Raw genomic sequence first — 23732 nt, 5'->3', positions numbered from 1 at the left:
TAGAATTAAATCATACAGCATCTATGCTACAGGTAACCATGATGTGAAGCAACAAGATTTTAAGGTCACAGATGACAAGTCATCAGTAATGCAGCTTGGCACAGCAGTGGGTTGTTCTATTATGGATAAGGATATCTATGACCATAATTTCCGTCACCTACTCTTAGTCAGGAGCAGGGTCAGTTTAAAAACTTTTGCTATGATGTCCAGTGTCTTGCCTACCAATCGTTGTAGTTAACCATACTGAGCATTCTACTCTGTTGGGAAAGGATTGCTCAAAAGGTTGATATTCATTTATAAGGTTGTATTTGGTGTCTATACGAATTCTCTAAGATCCTGTGTGGGAGACATTGCAAATATGACAACACTTTCAAAGATACCTACACAGGAATCTTTGTTAAAAGGACATATATAGAAATTAAACCTATTTTTATACCAACCTATTATGAGCCTTAGCCAGTACCTCATTTCGTGATGAAGAGGAGCTCACAAAACTAGAAATAGAGTCCTAGTCAAAACATTAAGTCCTAGTCAAAGCGAGTGGACAACTCTGACATCAAGATAGGTAAGACAGTCTGATTGCGTGATGCAATACAATAACTTTAAATCAGTCAACAATTAACAATAAACTTCGCTGATGCCTCAAAACTGGAGACAGGTTTTTCAGAAAAATGAACTTACCACCCACAAATGCAAAGCTGGATGAAGAGGAGGACAGTTAGAAGTCCCTATCAACACACATAAGGAGTTGTAGTCCTGTACACAATCAAATACTCACTAATCATCTCTCAGCCCACCATGAACAAAATTTTGTGGGGCATAGATAATTGTGAAAAAAGATATTATTCATCACTACAACGGTGTAGAATTTACAGATTTTGATAAAAAATACTGAAGTAACTCCATCACAATTGAAAATTGAAATGGTCTAAGTGCACCTTTGTACAGCTAGAGGCAACTGTATCTTGGTTTGACTGTTGATGCTGTCAAGCTGAAACCTGATAGATATATTTTGAAAGCTAAGGAAACAGAATATTGTAGAGTCTTTTCTGGGAATGATTCGATATTATTGCAGGTTCTTTCCCGACCCAGTGATGGTACTTGCACTGTTGCACCAACTTCTTATAAAGAATGAGAAATGGAATTGGACCAACACTTGTTAGATCAATGTCGGCATTCCGTGAGCAGGGAACTGCAACACAGTAAGAACCTTAAAGTTCGCCTGCATTGCCTCAATCTACAGCTGTCATCAGCCAGATGATGGGTAGGGAAAAGCCTTCAGCTTTTCCTTTGCATACTCCTGACAAGAACAAACTATTCAAACTGAGAAGGAAGCACTAGCAATTATCTTCCATGTGAAGAAATTTCAATATAGAAATTCCAAATAGATGATCCCTTACTCTCTTAAGATTGCAATCCATCATTGGTGATTCTGGGTCTTAAAGCAGCAATTCCAACAATGACAGCTTCCAAGGTTTGGAGGTGAGCAATTTTGCTGTTGCAGAATGATTATTCTATTAAATACAGTTCAAAACAGAATGTAATTGGTGATGCTCTGTCCCAATTACCTCACAAAGCTTCAGATGTAGGCAGTGAAAACATGACCTCCATAATGCAAGTTATACATGAGGAACTGCTGTCACAGGTTTACAAACACACGATGAAAAGGTGGGCCAGCATAAAGAATAGTCCAGATATAGACTTGCAACTTTCTACTGTAGAAGATCTGTAATTGTCAAGGCTACAGATTCTTTGAAATGGGGACACTAAGTTGGTATTCCAAATGCTTGCAAAAGTCTTGGATGAGTTACACATGCAGAACGCCATCAACATCCTGGCCAATGCCAGGAATTTAGAATACCAGGCAATTTATCAAGAAGGGTTTGGAAGAGGTAGTGTCACTGTGTACTGTTTGCCTGCAATGCAGAGCAATACCATCTTAGACACCAGAAAATGACTAATACCACCTCTGCACTGAGTCTAAATCAATGTTTGTCAAAAAAGAGACAATAATTTCCTCATTTTCATCAATATGGTCTCAAAGTGTTTGTACAACAGGCAAGTGAGTGCTCATGTGATAACAAGCAGTATCATTGAAGAGTTAAGGTGGATCATTGCAACACGTGGCATACCAGAAAAATATCCAATGATAGATGACAATTTACTTTGCATTCTTATTTGCAATTCATATGATGTAATGGCAAACATTTATCAATTCCTTCTTATTCTGCTGCTTCCAGTGGGGCAGTGAGGAATTTGTACATGTGTTAAAGGAAGCCTTGAAGAAGTATTTGGAGGTTCTTCTAGCTTTGCAATGAATCATCAGTTGGCCAACTTCCTTTTTTTTTAAATACATCAAGACAGTCTACAGAGCTGCTAATGCATCACCAGCTTCACAAGCATTTGAGTTCAGTCCACTTACTGAAAGGGGAAAAGTAGATTCAGCAATTAAAACAAAAGGTAGCAACACGAGTCAAAGAAAGGCAATTCAGACCAAGCTAAAGAATCAGCCTCTCCCAAGCAAGCAAGTTTGAGACACAGAGACTGGACAGCAATTAAGCAAGCCAAGCCCGTGATCCAAAACAGTATGTGGTCCACAGTGATCAGATGATCACTGCAAGAGAAGTACCTGGAGACAATGAAGGGATCTGTCATCATGAATACATTCCTGATGTGTACCCAGAATCAGCAATTGTTGAAAGCTGCAGAACAGCAGTGAATTGTCATAGGAGGCTGTATAATCTCCAGTTTAAGGAACAAATGCAGTATCAGAGATGAGTGCAGAGTTGAAAAGGTCAAAACAACTGAAGAAGCTGTGATTGTGTCTATAGTGCTTATATATGTTTGAAGTGTTCCCACGTGTCTTCAGAAAGCAGTATGATACATTTATGTATGATGTGTAGGCAAGTCATGTGGACACAGGATATGAGTAAGCACCAGTTGTTCACCCATTGTTCCTTTTAGACCACACCGTTGTTTTGAAGTGCCCAGCACTCTCAGCCTCATTCACAGCCTAGCCTCAAATATGCAACAAAATCATTCTTGGGTTTCTCAGAATGCAGATGAGGAAGACGTTCATGGAGGGAGGGGGTGGGTGGCATAAGAGAGGTTCCATCAGCGACTCAAGATCTGTGTCTGTGGACTGCCATTTATACCTGGATGTGCCAGACGAAGACCGTCTTCAGCACCTCGACTGCCCGGAGGATATTTTCAGAGTTCGACCAGTGTAATGCCATGCATTCTAAGTGGATGCTATAAATGGCACTATGCCAGCCAGGCAACTTCAGATATGTTGGATGATCTACTATGCACACATTTATTAAGCAAGAGACCAACTCTTATGTTTGCAAGAACTAACGTTTTGATAACTACTTCTTCAGAAAGGAGGCATCGGCTGGTCAGGATACTGACCCTTCACTAAGATCAAGTGGCAAGTGCACACTTCTGGCGAATGGGTCCTCATGCAACCCGACAGCTTGTATCAATAATTTATATCAATGTTGAGGTGGTAGCTGACCACAGAATCAATGGTGCCTGAGAATAACCACTATCTTGCTATTTCAACATCACCTCCAAACCCACAACCTCCACTATCTTGGACAAAGGCAGCTGGCACTTCAGACACCACTTGCAGGTTTTCTTGCAAGATGTACACAACAGTTGAAAATATACCACCGTTCCTTAATCATCACTAGGTACAAATCCTGGAAGTCCATAAGGCTACTGTGGGAGCACCTACACCACATGGAATTCAGTAGTTCAAGATGACTCAACACCACCTTCTCACAGATTGTTGGAATGGGCAATAAATGCTAGCTTTGCCAGTAGTTCCCTCATCCGTAAATAAAGGCCAAAACATCTCCATTAAGCGACGTGAGTGGGCACCTGCATTAACTGAAGGTGAAACAGTCAAAGACGGGTGGCTTGGGAAACCATTGTCAAAATGGATGGCTTCTATGCCAATCGTCAAAGTAATTCTTTATATATATTTAGATATATTTAGTTACTGAGAGAAATATTAAGGTGCTCTATAAATGCAAGTCTTTCTTTCTAAACTTTTTCCGATTTCTTTTTCTTTGCCTAAATGATCAGCTTTTATTGATATAGGGCTCGGAACAGATCTCAGTACTACAACACAGTCGGGTGACCTCCCTCCAAAAGAGAAGGATCGGGAGCGAGGAAGACCCAAGGACAGGAAACACCACCATCACCACCACCACCACCACACATCATCTGACAAGGAGCGTTATTCCCAGGAACGGCATGAATACAGCAGACCTCGATCAAGGGATAGGCGGTGGTCCCGATCCCCTAGTGCAGGCCGCGAGTGTGTCCCCCATAGACAGGTGGGTCTGCAGACTTCACAGATCTTGGCTGTGTAGAGGGATTGATAGACAATCATGTATCCAACATGGAAATTACCCCGCAGAGAAACTGGCAACTAAAATAACAGTGGAAATCATTAATCCTTCGCTGATAGAAAATAAATAACTGAATCCCACTTATGTATATCCTTAGCTCCAAAGCTTTGTTAGATAACACCACCTTTCCCTAAATTACAAACCCAATCCCACCCAATACTATCTGCAATTCCTGCTGTAGATAATACTAATTTTTATCCTAGAACCACCAAATCTACCAGGTGGTGAAGCCTACCCCTACAACTTTGCTCAAAGATATTCAGACACAAGCATCACTTCACTTATGTTTAAGGAAGGGGACTGTTAATTAAATTCAGCCTATACTGCCATCCTCTTTAATTCCTGTTCAATGTGAAATATCTATTCAGAAAAAGAAATAATCAGTTGCTATCAAATGGGAGGCTTTTCCAAATTGCTTTCAATGTCTAAAAAGTGGACCAAATCTCATCTACTGATTGGTGGAGATTTGTATTTAGCAATAGTTGTAATCCAAACAAATTTTGAGTGTAATTAGATAGCCAGCATTTTGTAATTGATGACTGACCAGCAATAATTTTAAGCTGAAGGGCAACACTAGCCAACCACTGGAGTCCAAGAAGGGACAGGGGACAATAAGCTGAAAAATAAAGTGCCAAAATCACAAAACTTTAATGGTGGGAGTATTTTGATAAGCCATCATTTTTGATCAGCCACTTATGAGGTGGTTGCTTACAACCAGAATGGCAATACAAACCTTCCACTAAGCCCTAGTCCACTGATCTGGAGAGAAAAAAAAGACCAGCTTCCCAACATAGAGACCAGATCAGTGTATTCTATCTCAGGCAGAAAACCCAACATTCCCATCCGCCCCCTCCCCCCCCAATTCCCCCTATTTCTCCAAATACCCAGTAATCATATTTTCTGCTGGATACTTAGCATAGCAGATAGTAGGTGGTGACACGCACAAGGCTTTAAAGTGGTGTTGACCCCATTTTATGTGATAACTGGCAAGAGTGTGTCACTTTGGATCAGGGTTGGTGTCCTGAACCTAATGGCCAATTACTCTGCAAATCTTGTGCGATGAAGGTAGCTCTTCTAAATTCAAAGAATGCAATTACTGGTTGTGTGTTTTACTAAGAACCAAAAAGTATATTGTGAAGGTTATTTCCCTCTGGTTCTTGCTTTCTAATAAGCTGATAGGCCATACAGATTAAACATCTTGGTTAACAAATGCTTCCCACAACTCTTGTACCCTAGTAGCAGGTGATTTCCTTAGCTAGTTTCCTCCTCCTCCACTCAAACAAGATGTATCTGAAGGACAAGGGTTCACCAAAGCATTAGATTTATTTGGATTTTATTTCAACAACTTTTAAGCTCCCCAATTTTATCCATTCGGCAGAGATTGTTCTGCATGTGGTGCCCTCCAGTCTCAACAACTATTGTCATCTGCAGCCTTTTCCCTCAGCTTAATGCTGAAAACATTTATAGAAGTGGAGAGAGTGGCTGTCCATCCTATCAATCCTCGGGTCTTCCCCAAGTCATTCACTGAACATTCAGAATGGGGAGGAATTAAGCTAATTAATGCTGCTTTTACATGCTGTATCCACCATCAAAGTGAGCAAGGTAAAAGGGACAATACAGGAAAACAGCAGAGGAGAGTTAATAAATGAAAGCAAATTCAGTTTTATTTATGGCAGAAAATAGAGTGGAAAGAGATTAGAAAATGGTCAACAGAAAGAGGTAATTACTCAAATACTTCTTAAGGTTAAACTTTGCAAATGTGTTTCATTTAAGAATTTATTGTCCAGAATTTGCAATCAATGGTGAAGCAATTGTGCTCGCTACTGACCTCAAGGAAATCTGCCGACAGAAATCTAGCCATCATTGTAGTGCAGTCTTCCCTTTTCCCAAATTGTTGACCCAAATAGGCATCCCACTCCAGATGAGAATTCTGCAATTCTGGCTGCAATAGTAATTTTTTTCAAATTTCACTTCAGCACATTGTAAATAATTGTATGCTGAGCACACTGAGATGGTTCTGACAGTTTTGATAAAGCTTATTTTAAATTTTAAAAATCCTTTACACAGCACACAAGCTAAAATCAAAAACAGGAAGCCTTGAAAGAAAGGAGTTTCACCAAAGATACCAACACGCCAAGAATTTGTTGTTCCACTTTATTTTTTCTGGCAGCTGTTAAACTCAGCAAAGGACAGAAATGATTGGCAGCGATGGTACTAGATGAGTGCTAGGTGCCAATCTTTATTATACCATATTATTCTCAACAGTGGAAATATTGACTCCAGATTTGCCGTCTGTGGTAAAGCATATGCATTTGATGCCAATCTCAAAGGAAATTGTCCCTAAAGATCTGACAATCTCTGTGGCTGCTGACCCCTTCAGTTTTAAGGGATCCCTAGCCCCCAGTAGCAATGTCATCAAGCAGACAACATCAATTGTATTGATAATTCACACAGATAGCAAACTAGGAAAGAAAAAGGTGATTTTAACTAATATTTTCAATATTTCATATCATCTTAAAGATACCAATGATAATTGAAATATTAAGTTTTCAAAAAAAAACTAAAATCAGTATATTTTGAGTTAATGGGAAAGTTGCAGTACATGTATATATTCATTTTTTGGAGCCAAAGAGCAAACATTAGAGACCACTGAAGTTGGAGAATTTAAATTCATTTAAGTAAATTTCAAATAAAAAGCAGGTATCAATAATGTTGACCATAAAACACATAAAAATCCATCTGGTTCCCCAGTATCCTCAAGGGAAGGATAGCTGCCATCCCTACTGTTCTGATATAGATGTACGTGATTGCACACCCATAGCTGACTTCTAACTGCCCTCTAAAATGCTCAGTAAGGCAACTGATTGAGGGGAAACTGGAGATGTAGTGTAGATGGCACCCACATTCCCCCAACAAATAAAAATAAAATTTTATTCTCATTCTTCATTTAATCACTGACTGATGTGAACTATTTTAACTCAACTTTAAGTTATACTTACTTGAATTACAGCATTGCACCCACTGATAATCTGAAGCTAAAGCATGAAATGTTCCAGATAATCATCTGCGAGCATATCAGTTGGTGTTTCAAGTCTACCTTTCTTGAGAAATGTGTCCCTTTCAATAAGGTTGAACTTTTCTATTCATTCATGGAACTTGAATTCATTCATGGCACTGTTGGCAAGAAAAGTATATATTGGCCATCCCTAATTACCCTCAACAAAATGGTCGAGTTACCTTCTTGAACTGCTGCAATCTTCCCACAGTACTGTTGATAGGGAGTTCCAGAATATAAACAGGGCAACAATGAAGTAACAGCTGATATATTTCCAAGGTAGGATAGTGCGTGACTCAATAGAAAATCTGCAGGTGATGATGTTTCTGCCGCCCATGTCCTTCCAGGGGGTGAAGGTTGCAGATTTGGGTGGTGCAGTTCACTGCGTGCATGTTGTTTAGTGTCTTCATTAGTGCTAGTTCTTCCATGGTCAAATGTTGACCATGGAAGAAAATAATATCTTGGCAATTTTTTTACATTTATTTGAGAGAGCAGAGGTTAATGTCTCAAAGACAGCACTTCTAGCACTACAGTACTCCCTCACTACTGCACTGGGGCGTCATCATGAACCTTCTGCTTAATTCTCTGGACGGAACTTCAACCTCAACTTTTTGACTCATAGTCAAGAGTGGGACCCACTCTTGTCTGATCACACACAGAAGATGGGAGAATGTGGCTGTAATTAACTTCAGTTAACAACATAGAATCCTGGTTATTGTAGCATTTCCCTTCCTCCCCTCCCCCACCCCACCACACACACACTTCTCCTCTCAACCACAATTTTTCATTTTGTCCTTTTTTGTCTCATTCTCAACAAGATCCCAATCCTCCAATCTAACATGGTGATGGGGCTTTTGCACCTCATTGGTTACAACATGGACATTAGAAAGGCTCATTGGGCCACATTTACACATGCATCCATAATAATTCACCTCCTACTCGTTGTAATATATGTTCATTATTAAATACTTGACTGGTACTTCAAACACAACCCTATACATTCACTCCTTCCGCCACGGTGCACACTGTAACCTTGGTGTGACAATCTGCAAATTGCACTGCAGCAACCCACTGAAACAAAAACAGGTATGTATCTGTGAACACACCCATCTCCAAATTCCACACAATCATGACTCATAAAATTTTGTGTTTCTTTTTCATTGTTACTGGGGCTCTCACCACCCCACCCCACCCAAAGTCCTGTGGGAACATCTTCAAGCAGACTGCAGTAGTTTAAGGGTGACTCACCAGCTTCTGAAGAATTAGGAATAGCCAGTAAAATAATCCCAAAATTTAGTTGCCATTATCTGGCCTGAAGTCTATTCCAGTCTCTATGTGAAGAACATTGTGATACCAGCTCCTGTGGCCACTTTCCCAGGTTAATAAGATTTTAATATTTCTCTTTGTATTGCATTTCTATTTATCTTGCATCCATATGTGAAAGCAGTCTGGTTTTCAAATCATTTCATTGCTGCACTACCTGCCACCCTCCCCACAATCTCTGTAATCCCTTCCTACCCGCTATCCCTCTGATATCTCTGCACTCTTCCAATTCTGGCCACTTGATCATCTCTGAATTTAATCCCTCCATCATTGGACATTGTGCCTTCAGCTGCTGAAGTCCAGGGTTTGGAATTCTCTCTCTAAATCTCATTTCTTTTCCTCCTCTAGACCTACCTCTGTGATCAAAGCTTTGGCTTTAAGCTTTATAGTTTTGTGTTAGGTTTTGCTTGTTAGTTGCTCCTGTGAAGTATGCCAACTCAAGTTTGCTATTTTGGAGCTCTCGCATCAATGGAAATTGTTGATCTTGCTGCATTTTATCAGTGTAACAGCGGCCATTATGTGAGAGTTACTGTGTACAGGATATTAACACCTTTGATTTGCATCCCAAGGCCCCAACAGAACATACAGGTGTTCAGGGGGCAAGGTCACAGGATAAGGGATTAGCCATTTACATTCATTCAGAACATTGTGAATCTTTGAAACTTTCCACTCAAGGGCTGTGGATGCTCAGTCATTCAGTATATCGGGAGTGAAAATAGATTTTTAGATGATTATCCAACAACTGAAAGGAAGAAGTGCTACTGGATCCACAATGGAGGTTGTTTTTCACTTTCTTGGTGGATCCAAATCCTTCTGGAGGGCAACTAAGACTGGCCAATAGATATCCTGGCCTTGTTAGCAACACATGTCCAAGAGTAACCCAAAAAGTCCCAGAAATCAATCTAATTAATCAATGTTGTGCTGGCTCTAAGGATAATATCTGTCCTTAACTCCTATCACCATTACATTGTTGTGCGCTTTTCCAATCTTACTCTCTCCTTTCCTGATGAGCTAGATTACTGGATTCTCTCAGTTCGCTGGGTGGAAGCAGATACTGAGTCTGGGCATGCTATCTAAGACAAATGGATACTTCAGCTGAGGAATATCCTGTCCTTGTTCAATGTCCACATATCTGCAGTTTCCCACTGGTGGCTCTTGGAATAAGGATTACCAATGGCAACCTTAGTTAAAACCTTTTCTCAGTCTAGAAGTGCTGAGGAACCTTGGGAACTGTAGACAGCCATGCGGCTCCTCGAGGCTGGTCTACCAGTCACTGAGATCTTAAATGAACAGTAACGTAACTCCATGTTCCTGCCTTCCCCACCACCCCATTTCCCTTAACAGCTTTAGTTATCAATGTCGATTAATTGCTAGTTTAAATTAACAACTGATCCAGCATCAGTTTCCATTTGCAAAAGAGAGTACCAAAACTCTATCATCCTCTGCCAGTAGAAATGTTTTCTACATCAGGCTCTAATCTTTTGACTCCACCTCCTAGTCATAGCTACTTTGAGAATTATTTATTATAATCCAGGGGATGCAACCCTAGTTTTAACCCTTCAACTCCTGCTAAAATTCTCACTAGTCTATGAAGTCCTTCCAAGGCAGATATATCCTGCCAAAGACTGACTCCCAGAACTGACTATAATCCTGCAGTGTAGAGGCCCAAAGCAATTTCTAATTGGTAAATGCAACTTCCAGATTCAATGACAGAAAAAAGATCCTGAGAATAGCACTATAATTAGTCATGGAGCAATACAGCATGGATACAGGCCCTTTGGCCCAACGAGTTCACACCAACCACATGCCCACCCAGCTAGTCCCAATTTCCTGCGTTCAACCCATATCCCTCTCAGCCCGCCCCTACATGTACCCACCCAAGTGCTTCTTAAGTTATACTATTGTACCTGCCTCAATTGTTGGAGATGAAATACGATTATAGATTTGATGAAAAAAAATGGGTTGATCAAAGTTGATGGGGAAAAGCATGACATCAGGTTTTAGTTAGAAATTATGAACTCAATTGCATAAATATCAAATGATGGATAAGTGGCTCATAATTATGCAGATCAGAGAGGTCCTTGAGATTTGTAAACTGAAATTAGAGGTTTATTGATTTAACAAGGAGGTTTTGCTGGTTTTATGCCAGACACACTGGATAATTTGGAAAAAGACCTTTATTAGAAACTCATACAGGCTGCAGTGTACAATTGTTGAAAGAATACACCAACATCCTCCACTAATTTAAGAACAAAGAACTAACTGCCTTCATTTGTGACCATGCATTCATACTTTCTAATTTTCATTGCAACCAATCGTGGTCTGTATTTCAGAAACAGTCCTAACTAAAACAAGAAAAATGCAGAGATTTTGCCAGCTGTGACTCAGTGGGTAATAAATTCCACTCCCAAAACATGCAGAAAAATCTAGGCTGATCATCTTCCTGATGAAAGGTTAATCTGAGGCTCAATCAGCATCCTCAGTTTACAGACCATATTACTGTTTCATAAAAACATTATCGAGTTCTCCAGTGTTGTCATTAACATTTAACCCTCAGTCAGTATTTATTGTAAAACATACCTGCTGTTTCTCAGAGCCTGGTAGTTGTCATGTTTCCCACATTTCAACTGTAAACTTCAAAAGGCAGAATCAAGTTTATCACTTACTTGTATGTCATGAAATTTGTTGCTTTGTGGCAGCAGTACAGTGCAAAGAAATAAAATTACAATAAATTACAAAATAAATAAAGTGCAAAACAAGGAATAACGAGGTAGTATTCATGGACGTTTCAGAAATCTGATGGCAGAGGGGAAGTAGCTGTTCCTAAATCATCGGGTGAGGGTCTTCAGGCTCCTGTAACTCTCCCCAATGGTAGTAACAAGGGGGTATGTCCCGGATGTTGAGGGTCCTTAAGTGATGGATGCTGCCTTCTTGAGGCACCACCTCTTGAAGATGTCCTCGATGTGGGGAGAGTTGTGCCCGTGATGGAGCTGGGTGAATCTACAGCTCCCTGCAGCCTCTTGTGATCCCGTGCATTGGAGCCTCCATACCAGGCTGTGATGCAACCAGTCAGAATGCTCTCCACTGCACATCTATAGAAATAAAGCACTTTGAGACCTCCTGACATCAACAAGAAAGGCATTACAAAATTGCAATTCCCCCCCCCCCCCCCCCACAACAGTTAGTCAAGAGGGCAATCAGTTAACTTTTCAGGGGAATGTGGATACATCATGATCAGAGTCAGCAGTAGCCACCCTCTGATATGGGTATGATACATATGCAGCTCCAGAGGGAGAAGAAAGTCAGTGTGGTAATTCCTTCTTGGTCGTTAGCATGTATTGGCTGCACATTGTACACCAATTCCATCAAACTCAATATAACATATTTTTTGGACTGGGATACAACACGCAGCCGCAACTGCAGCAAGCATTTAGCACTAGCTAGCACAAGCGAATTTTCCACCATGGATTTTCCTAGCCTGGGCTAACATTAATCCACCTTTTCTTTCAATTAACGGGGCTCTGGAGTCCCGACATTTTCAGTTTAGACTTTATTCTTCCAGCAGTGCTGGCATTTCCCCTTCAGTTACCAGCATAGTCTCCAAGCTGTTTAATGTGTACGGCCTTGCGATGCGCTTTTAAACCCATGTTATCTAAAGCACAATGCCTGCTCTTTCTCAACCCCTTGACTTACAGACGTCAATTTCTCTTTTTACTTTCTTTTGACTTTTTTTGTTGTGGTCGTTGCTTCCTTCTTTTTGTTCCTTTTGTTACCTCTTTGCTTTCTCCGATGGTTTTCCTGTCTGTGTTTTTGCTCCTGATTTTTTATTTTTGATTTGCTTTGTTTCGATTTTCATCTAGGGCAGTAGTTCTGTGAGTGGGAGTCCAGTTCCTTCCACTTCTGGTACCAGCACACCGAGGAGGGGACGCAGGCAACTCCCCCAGACTCCCTCCACGCCCAGGCCGCATGTCACCTACTCCCCCGTGGTCCGCAAGGCCATGAACACATCGCAGCAGCAGGGCAGGACACCGACCCCTGTGCCACGCCGGTACTCACCCCCACCCCCGGAGCACCGAGGCGAGAGGCACAGCAGCAGCAGGTCCCCTGGCACGGAGAGAGGCACCGTCCCGCGCAACGGCTCCCCCCGACTGCATCGCCAGAGCAGCGGCCAGTGGTCCACCCCCAGCTCCCACCTCTCCGAGCCTTACCTGGGGTGCCACGACGATGACTATTACCGCAGCCCCGACTACGACGGCGCGCCGAGGGAGGAGACTCTGACCTTCGAGGTGGCCATGGCGACGAGCTCCGGGAGGTCGCCGAGGACTTGTCGGGCACCGTCCTCCTCCGTGTCCCTCCCGAGGCACGGGCGCCGGGTACCCAACGGGTACTACCACAACCTGGGGCCGACGAAAACGAGAGGGCCCGGCGCAAGGAAAGGGATGCACGAACCCTACAGTGAGACCGACGAGGACGACTGGTGCTAGCCCCCACCCTCACCCCGCCATCTCCTCCCTCCCACACCCCCCCCCCCCGACACCTCCATACTTCTTACATTGCCAAGCGAGCCGGAGGAGCGAGAGTCTCTGGGCCTCCTGAGGAGCTCTAGCCTTCCAAACATTATTTAAAAAATCAATGAAGGGGAGAAAAAAAACACAATCTTTACAGGGAATGCGGGGAGGGTTTGGTGCAAACGGGTGCGCGTCGAGGAATCAAAATGGCGGCGGTCTGGTCACGTGCTTAGTAAAATTGAGCGGGAAAAGGAAAAGAAGACCTATAGAAGGACTGTTGGCGAAGCTGTTGGGGGTTTTATCGATGAGTTTTATCATCCGTTACCTGCTAATATGTTATTGGTATTGTTTTGGCTCGTGTGGGGTGGGGGGTGTAGGTTTGCCGCGCTCTCCGGCAGCCTCAGAGGAGCGGTTGCTAAGCAACGGTGATCGTCCGGCGACGTGGGGAGCCTGGCTTCAGCTTGGAAATTGTGCTGTTACCGCCTCATCAGAATGGCCCATCACAGCATGGATTCCTCTCTCTCTCTCTTTCTATAAAAGAGCATGTCGTGGCCAAGAGCACTTTGATTTACTGTGCGTATGTTGGGGTTTGGGCGGGGTGGGGAGGGAGCGGCGGCGGTGGTGTGTGTGGGTGGTTTGTGGGTGGTTGGGGGGTGGGGGCATGAGGTGGGGAGCGGTTCGAGGGATGCAGCTGCCAGCTTGGCATCTAACTCCCTGCAAACTCGCGTGAGATCATTTCCATTTTATTTGTAATTCTACTTTTTCCAACCCTGTGGATTGAATGGGTTGGGTTGGGTTGGGTTGGGTGGGGTGGGGGGTACTGTGAACCCTCACCTCGATGGGCGATAGGTGCAGAGGAAGGGGAATCACTCTGTGCCAGACATTCAAACGCTGGCAAAATGACACCAGCCCAGTGCAAAGTGGAGTGTATGTTTTTTAAGTGTGTGAAGTTCTGAGTGCCTTTGTAGTTTAATCTGTTTGTTAATTTTCCAAATTCACCCTTTTTTTTCCTTTCATCCCTCCTTTATCACTTAGGATTGCGTTTATTCTCCTTAATTTATTCCACACTTTGACCAGGATCCCTTATCGTTTATGGGTGATAGGGAATGGTGAAATTTGAAGGGATTGGGACTTAGGTTCTGATTGTTTAAGGTTTAATAATTGTTAATGACACCAAAAAAATCAAAGTATGTGGAACAAAGGCAAGTGTGTATTTTAAGAATTAGATTCCTGGTATCCAGCTTTGCACATTCCCAATACTGCACATGTGACAGTGCCCGGGAGTCAAATGGACCTTTCAATGCTCCCTTCCCTCACTGTATTCCCCCAGCGAGAGAGGCTTTGATGTATTTCTGAAGTTACTGTTTAACCTCACTACGAGTTACCTCAGAAATTACAACCAAGATCAGTTTCTGGCATGTTGTAGGAGAAAAAAGTTCCACTGCTCTTTAAGGACATGCAAAGAAAGGATCAGAATAGCAAAATGCACTGTTAAGGGAGGAGAAAAATGATGTATTTTATTTATTTATGAGGAAGAAGTCCATCATTTATTAGCCATTCCTAATTGCCCTTGGAACAGTGTGGTGTGCTGCCTCAAACTGCTGCAATCCTCTTGATTAAGGTGCTTCCACAGTGCTGTTGAGAAGAGAGTTCTAGGATTTCAACCCAGTGATGAAAAACCTCCAGATGTGTGACTTGAAGAAAAACTCCAGGTCAGGTGGTGTATTTGAAGCTGTGGAGGAACATGAATATTTATAGTTTGCCCAATTCTGTAGAGTAATGCCAGCCTGGCTAACCTGCCACATAGACTCGGTGAACTTTTCGAGAAATGTTCTCTCACAGTCACACAGGGCATGATTGGCTGTGTAAAATATTCTGGTGGATTGTGATGCAATACACAATTAGTAAACAAAAGACATCCAGTGAATCAGGAAGAGTATTTTCAGAGTTGGCCCTTGCATTGCTGAATCAGTAACTGTACAGCTGTGCTGAGCTGCTGAGTGTTTATCCCATCAAAAAAGGGCTGACCTGCCCTGACTTTTAGCTCCTCCCCACTTTCCCCAAGGCTTCCAAGAGATCAGAGTGGGTGACTTATCCAAGCCTCCAAGATCTCATGGAAGGAGACTTCAGGCAAACAAACAATGGGGATCAGACTGGACAATTTTCTACTTGGGCTGGTTTGTATTTCCTACCTAATCAGGCAACAGCCAGTCAACACACTTTTCATAAGATGCATCCAGGTGTCCTTCCTTACTCAAAACTATGGCCATGAGAACATCCATTCCAGAATGCTATTTTTTGAGAAGATGGTCATTGATACAAACACTACAGAGTTGCTGAAATGTGTGTGGGGAGTGGGGTTGTGGTTCTAACAGCCCCATCCCCAATATAACACTGTCCTAAGATGCGCAACTGCATAAAGTGCCAGCCTTAAAATATCCAATTGCACTACCTGTGGGTACAGCAGGAATATGCACAAGCCAACCAAGTCTGGAGGAACTGAGATAAAGCTGGTCTTATATTTTCGTGCACTATGGCAAGTCTGCTATCCAAACCCAATGAAGGTGGTGGGGGGGGGGGGAGGGGTGGTGGTGGTTAGTGGTGATGGGCATCAGTCTTGAACAACAGATCAAACTGGGAAAACTAACATCCAGAGTTCTGCAAAGGCAACAGGATCTTTAATAATGAATATGTGAGATTTTGTGTGAAAAAGTTTGCCTGTGGCCATGCATTGAGTTCACTGTAAATAAGCTGATGGCCCTCTTAGAATAATGTCAGTGATTTGAGTTTATAATTAGTACAGTTCCAAAAGAAAATAGAGATTATAAATTTCTGGGAAATATATAAATATATATGTATATACATATATTTATGTATGAAGAATATTTATTAATATAAAGCATCTAATAAGGCACTGCAGGTCCAAACAGTAATGTCTCTGTTACCCGAAATGTGAAGGAGGGCAGAAGATGAAAAAGAGAATTACAAAATACACATCTTGAATCTTAATGGAGGTGATCTCGTAAAGTTTTGATGCATTCTATGCTCCAGGTTCGATTGCAAAACTTTTCATTTCAATGTCATTCTGATACACTCAGCTGCTGGCTCCTGTCTGGACATCCTTTCATATGTGTAATTTTATCTTTTACATGCCTCTATACACTCAAATAGAAGATTGGATGTTTATCCTAACTTGTGGGGCTAAATGTACAAGGGAGGCAGGTGGAGGGCTCATATCTTCTTCCCAGTGAATCAGTTTTTCCAATGATAGCCCCCAGTATGTGGCTCAATTTACTCTTAAATCCAAAGGGTGTGGGTTCAAGTTCCACTCCAGGACTGGAGCATAAAAATCCAGGCTAGCACTTAGCGCAGTACTGTGAGAGTGCTGAACTGAAGGTGTTGCCCTTTGGATGAGATGTTAAACCAAGGCCCCATCTGCTTTCTCAGGTGTAAAAGATCCCATGGAATTACAGCAGAGAAGAACAGGGGAGATTTCCCTGTTGTTCTGCCAAGTTTTTTCTGTTTGTCAACATTTCTAAAACACAGTATCTGGTCATTGTCATTCTGTGATTAGTGGGAGTTTGTTGTGTGCAAATTTATTGCTGTGTTTCCTACATTACAACAGCGACAATGCCTCAAAAAGTGCTTCATTGGCCGTGAAGCATTTTCGACATCCTGACATGAATATAAAAGGTGCTGTAGAAGTGCCAGTCTTTATTTGTTTCTCTGACTTGGCTTTTCATCACAGGCAAAGCTAGATACCAAGAGGGGCCATCTAATATGATTAGCAGGTGTCATTGCTGGAGAGAAGGACAGATCTTAAAATTTTCCCAAGATATTAGACATGATTGAAAAGAAATAGAATAAAAGGAAATATATTCCAGGGCAAAATATGATATGTAGAAAGAAAAGAACTGCTGGGGCAAGTTCTGAAAAACTAGAAATCAATATATTTATTTTTACTTTTATTCCCTGCCAAGAAAAAAATAAACGATCACAAAAAAACTCAGCTTTAGACTGTTACAGTGTAATGCAGCAATTTACAATGTTTTCTCCTCAAAATTACTTCTGAGGTGATATTGTAAATAAATGGTCAAAATCATTTCTGCATCAAATAGTTAAAAATTGTTGAAACTCAGTTGTGAAGTGATGACAGTTTCCCACCTGTTCAATAAAATGCAGAGTTAAAGACCATTTAATCAGTGATGCCATGCCCTTAGAATTATCATCTTTCCCCAGTATTGCAGTATTGTGCTTTCACTTGTTTCTGGTTCTTGCTTAACGTGAGATGAATTAAGTGAAAAAGATGGGCCTTGAATTGTGCACAATTAAATCTGTTCTGACCCATATCAAGACCAGGAAATTGGTTCAAATACATAACCATTGCAGTTGGCACCTTAAACTTTACTCCAGGAATAAAAACTAAATATCTGAACCACACCACAGAACCACAGCAACAAATTGCAGTTTTGCACACAGCTAGCTCTAAATATTGTTTTAAGATTGTTGTGACCTTGTGGAAACATAGTTATAATGTAAAATAAGTCTTTGGAGAGTAGATATGTGTCAGAAATGGGTGAAAACTGTCCTGTCTTATTTCAAAGTACATTCTATTGTGTCATTGCTCCAGTATTTTCCAAATGTTACTGTATAGAATGTAAACTGGCTTGCAACAATATCCTGCTTGGGTTCCACTAAGTCTATTACCATTTATTATACTGAACTATTGGCAGTGCAAGGCATGTCTTTGTTGAGCAGTGTCCAGGCAGACAGTGAATGCTTAAATACTAAATATTTCTACTTGAGAGCTTGTATTTCAGAAACACACTAAAAATATTATCTTTTAGAAATTAAAGATATCACACTAATTATTGTTTACTGATGCCCAGGTTCAGTCCCTTATCTGTATTCAAGAGGCAGACATAATTTTATTAAGGCTGAGAAGATCCATCAATATGTACCTGGAGAGTTCTGTGAACTACTGTTAAGGGAATGTTATTTCATTTAATCCCCTCTCCTCTCCTTTCTTGGATATTATTTTCTTGCAAACTGGGGAAGGAAAATGTGCTGTTTTCTCTGACAGTGCTTCTGTGGGTGATGCAGTGAGAGCTGTGATCTTTGAATGTTACCCCTCAGCTCCCCTGAAGGAGTAAGTTTATTTTATATTGATGGAATGCCTGAGAATGCAAACAGCAGCACATATGCCATGGCTTTGTGCTGCCACTCCATCCAACATTACAAATCCAATCAAAATATAATTTCCAGGATCTCTACATTTCTCTAATTCTGGCCTCTCATTCTTCTCCAAATTTAGTTGCTCCACTACAGTCAACCATGCATTCAGCAGCCCAGGTGCTAGGGTCTGGAATTCCTTCCCTAAACTTCCTGCTCTCTACCTCCCATTCTTTAAGACTCTCATTAAAAACAAACTCTTTAACACTGATTTTGGCTACCTATTCTAATGTCTGATTACGTGGCTCAGTGTCAACTTTCTGCCTTGTCAAGGCTTCCAGAAAACTACTGACATCTATCCATGAATTAAAATTGTCAGCTAATTTAAACAACTAGTTCAATCCATCATGTATTCCCTGCAGCTCCACACTCAACTCTCTTTATAGATTATTTGAATTATATCATCTTTAAAAATTAAAGCACCTGTTAGAAAACATTGTGAATGAGAAATGTTAGTGAATCCAATTGTTAAAATGCCAGCAATAAACCATAATTTACAAAGTGTAGGACACAACCCCATTATGAGCATTTATCTCTGTAAACTTGCAACATACATGATTTAAAGAGGTAGAAATTTGTCATTGTCAAGAACTAAATGTGTGAAACAGTATCAGATGTGTTCAATACTTTGAATTTGAAATTCAGTTCTGTTGGCTCTTTAGCAGGGGGTCCAATGCATGTTTAATGCGTGCAGTTGAGAAGGAATTTCCATTGCAAATATTTCACACAACAGACTTGTGTGTATCATTTTCAACCAAAGTAGTGAATATTACTGATATCATTAAACCATGCTTTCAGAAAAATTGGGGCCAGATACACTGAGGGTAAGAACATAAAAAATAGAAGCAGAAGGTCTTTGGTCTCTCAAGCCTGTCCGCCATTCAGTAGAATCACAGCTAATCCCCTACTTTGTCCACTTTCTGCACAATTCCTTTCTTTTTCAATCTTTTTATTAAATTTCAAATTAATGCACATAGCAATAGTGATTATACACATGGTGCGAAGAGATCGGAATTACAATAATTACAGTTGACATATACAAACACAGGGAGTAAAATATATAATGTGAACCTCCCAATCTCTTACTAAGTGAACATGATATAAAAGAATTTGAAAAGAAATTTGATTATATGAAAAGAGAACCCCAAAATTAAAAAAAAGCAAACCAAAAACTTCAAAAAAAAAGCTGGACTGTTATTTCTTTGGTTAAAAAACATTACGTCGTTAGCTCCGCTCCTCTATATTCAAATAAAAGGTTATTGAAAGGGATTTGAAAAAGGTCTGCTTATCTGCCCAATTCCTATATTCTCTGAAACCCTCAGTGTCCAAAAAAAATCTTAGTTTCAGCCTTGAATGTAGGACTAGAGAGTTCCGAAGACTCGCAACCCTCGAAGTGAAGAAATAACTAAAGATTACTTAAAAAGGATTTACCTTTATCCCGTGATTATTTTGAGAGACATTCATAAGCACCATTTTTCAAAGCTTACCTACGCAATGTATGTTCAATAATGACTTTTTAAAGACATCATAATCTCTTCTGGTCTGCCACAATTTTCACAATATTTTTTGTCAGGTGTGGCTCAGTGGGCAGCATTCTTGCCTCTTGAGTTAGAAGAATATAGGTTCAAGTCTCACGTCAAAATCATGGGCCCAAAAATACAGGCTGACACATTGAGCAAGTGCTGTCTCTTGATGAATCATTACCCTGTTCTCTCAGGTCCTCTTGAAATATCACTATTTAGAGAAGAGCAGGAGAATTCTGTCTAGAGTCCGGACCAATATTTATCCCTCATTCAACATCACTATAAACAGATTATCTGATCGCTATCCCATTGGTGTTTATGGGAGCTTATTATGTGCAAAGTGGCTTCCATGTTTCTTGCATTCTTGTAGTGACTACGCTTCAAAAGTATTTCATTGGATGTAAGATCCTTACAGATTTCCTAATGTGCTTTATGAATGCACATTATTCATTTATCCAGGTTCATGTTCACTCACAATCTCTTGTACTTCCTATATATCCCTGATAACCACTACCTGTTTTCCATGAAGTCCACATTCTCAAGAAGCATCTTTGACCAAGGTTTTGGTTACTTTCTCACTATCTCCTCAGAAGGCTTGGTGTCGATGTCTGATAACGCTCCTTTGAAGCACTTTGGACTGTTGTTACTATGTAAAAGGCATTAGATATATAAAAGTTGCCATGTGTCCTATATTACAGCAGAGACTACACAACAAAAATACTTTATAGGCTTAAAGCACATTGGGATGTCCTGAAATGGATGTGACCATCACTTTAGAAATGTAAGTCTTGTTGGCAGTCTGTCACTTATTCATTTATTGTAAAGACCAGAAACATAGTTTAATATGAGAACAGCCTATCAAATTGTTCATAGGACCAATGATAAGGTAGTATTCTTCACCTCTAGCCCATGTTTTTATATTATCTTTTGGAAGCACCAAGAAGACCAATGTTTTTTGCCAATCCCTAATTGCCCTTGAGAATATAGTAGTGAGCTACCTTCTCATCCCTGAAGTCTCTGTGGTGAAGGTATTTCCACAGTGAGGTTGGGGAGGGAATTCCAGGATTTAGACACAGCGACAATGGAGGAATGGCAGTACAGTTCCAGATCACGATGATGTGTGGTATGGCAATGAACCTGCAGGTGGTAGTATTCCCATATGCCTTCTACTTGTGTTCTTCTAGGTGGTGGGGGGGGGGGGGGGGGTGTCATTGGTTTGGGAAGTGCTCTCAGAGTAACATTCCGGATGGAGTACCTGTCCAAAGTGCTATAAAAGAGAAAACATTCCCCTTTCCCTAAGCCTGTTTCAGCCCATAGAGATAAAGATTGGTTTATTTAACCCTGTATTCAAAAAGCTTAACATTTGAACACTTCTGTTACAATATAAGTGAAATAGGCTAAACCACTACCCAGATTGAACTGCATTCATAGAAACATAGAACTTTATAGCCAGAGGAGAGTAATCAGTCTATACTGTCAGTTATACAGTCTAGCTGAGAAAGATGTCCATGCCAGCCGAGAAAGCATTCAACCCTAAGCCCATTTGGTTGGAGCTTAACCATGTATGTTTAAAGTGTGTTGAGAGATTGTGCCTCCACTTCCCTTTCAGGCACTGAGTTCCAGTCACCTATCAACCTCCAGGTGATTTTCCTCGACCCCTCTCAAATCCTCTCACCAATTACTTTAAAACTTCACTGTATATTTTACATGTATATATACAGCAAACATGGATACATGTTTAATTGAAAATAATGAACAATCTAAGGGATAAAATAAATTTAGCTTTAATTGGCAATATGGAAAAAGATTTGTATGAAAGTCTGAAACTTCACATCACTCTTGAGCAGGATCAGGAAAGGGGAATAAGCAGTGATGTATTTAAAATAATCTTTATGATATTCTCCAAAAAAAATTAAACAACTGGCCTTAGCGTTGGCAAACAATTACCATGATCAACAAAATGCCATCATCTGAATCCAACAATGTAGCAAAACTGAAGTAAGCTCAAAATTGAAATTATTCCCTTTCCTAAGGACAAGGAATGAAAGAAACTGCAATGTTCACTTATGGCTGGTTGACATTCAGTATTTTCAACATATTTTATTTAAATTAATATTTAATTGACTAAAACTTGTTTTCAGGAAAAAAATACATTGTCTATAGACATGAACCAATGCTGGGTTAATACATACTTGTGTCTTAATGTCTGACATTGTCAATAGATCATGTCAAAAGGATCAAACACATCACTTGAGGTTGGGAGAGAAAGGGAGAATTTAAGCAATGCATGCTGTGGAATTCAGGAACATTTTCAAAGCTCATTGTCTGTTTTTCTCTCTGCTCAACAAATTTACAATTAAATTTATGAATTAGAATATGTACAAGTGGGAATAGAGGCATTCTTTACAATGCAGTGACTGAGTATATTTTTAAATGTGATCTGGCTCCACCACCCTTTCAGGTAGTGAGTTCCAGACCTCCAGACTTCCACTGGGTGGAAAAAAATGTCCTCGGCTCTTCAATAATCCTTTTTCAATTACCAGAAATGTATGTTATTGATTGAACTGCCCTTTCTATGCCTCTCATAGGCTATCATACTCTGTCTGTCTATGCACGTGGGATATATATTTAATAAGAATGGGCAATAAATAATGGGCAATAATATAGTTTTATACATCTTAATTAATTTCATTCATTTATGGAGTTTGGGTGGCACAGATGAGGCCATCGTTTATTGCCCATTCTTATTAAATATATATCCCACATGCATAGACAGACACAATGTGATAGCCTAGCCTGTGACAACAACATTCCCATAAATGAATAATATTAATTGTCTACAAAAATTGTTTTAAACAAAACAGTGATATATCCACACCAAAATTGTCTGGTTGGAATTTCAGTACTGGACTATCTAATGAAATCTGTCCTGGTTGTATGATTGGGTGGCTGAAGAACCTATATTGCACTAGCTGGAGATTATTGCAAGCCTAGTATACAATGCATTGTGGAATGGTTAAATCCATGCGAATGGACGTTGCAATGATTAGTTCAAGAATATTCTGTCTTTGAGCAATAGTGGATACATTGGAAGAGCCACAGTGTTCTTCTTTGCGTAGAAGTCTACATTCGCAGGATTCGGTGGAAACCTGTCCCACACATGTCCACTGTGGCACCTCTATCAATTGTAAAGGATTTTCATTCTCATTTTTCAGTTTGATTGTTATATGTAAGTCAGTTACCAGCTGTTTACAGGCTCTTCCGCAACTACCAATGCCAACCTTGGAGTCAACTGGTACCAGCGCATTGTGGCACCAATAGCATCGATGGTAAAAGTCATACTGGAGAGAGGAGTCAAAGAATATTGCAGATTCTGCTATTGTAAGGAGGTGTGAATGAACTGAGGGGTTCCTTTTGACACACATTCATATATGTCAAATATTACGATGTTACTGGTGGTGACTAATCATTTGTCACCATAGAAGATTGTTCTACCAGAGTTAGTTATTGTCTTAAATGGTGCAGTATGTTTAAAAAAGGCTCAGGACTGAATTGTGGTTTAAGCCCAGGCTCCCTTCCATGTGTATGTCCAATGATGCTTCAATAACTGGTCTACTGTGGTGCAGCAGCCTTTTACACTAAAATGCACTGTATAAGATGAGGAAGGTAA

The 23732-nt window shown here is 40.6% G+C and overlaps 1 protein-coding gene across 4 annotated transcripts in view; it reads left to right on the top strand.

Moving 5' to 3' along the window:
- LOC127585070 (voltage-dependent P/Q-type calcium channel subunit alpha-1A-like) overlaps positions 1-13883 on the top strand; it is a 486564-nt gene extending 472681 nt beyond the window's left edge. For 2 of the 4 annotated variants that reach the window (XM_052042225.1, XM_052042224.1), the window contains 2 exons: positions 4108-4346; positions 12660-13883. In XM_052042225.1, coding sequence (XP_051898185.1) covers positions 4108-4346; positions 12660-13283 — 863 coding nt within the window. In that variant the 3' untranslated portion in view covers positions 13284-13883. Of the gene's footprint in view, positions 1-4092; positions 4347-12659 lie in introns of all 4 variants that reach the window. The other 2 variants (XM_052042223.1, XM_052042222.1) reach the window with 1 other exon arrangement.
- Positions 13884-23732: the final 9849 nt, after the last annotated feature.

This window comes from Pristis pectinata, chromosome 31 (assembly GCF_009764475.1).
Source record: "Pristis pectinata isolate sPriPec2 chromosome 31, sPriPec2.1.pri, whole genome shotgun sequence".
Lineage (NCBI taxonomy): Eukaryota > Metazoa > Chordata > Chondrichthyes > Rhinopristiformes > Pristidae > Pristis > Pristis pectinata.
Note: the sequence above shows the minus strand (reverse complement) of the source record. Positions and strands in the feature narration are given on the sequence as shown.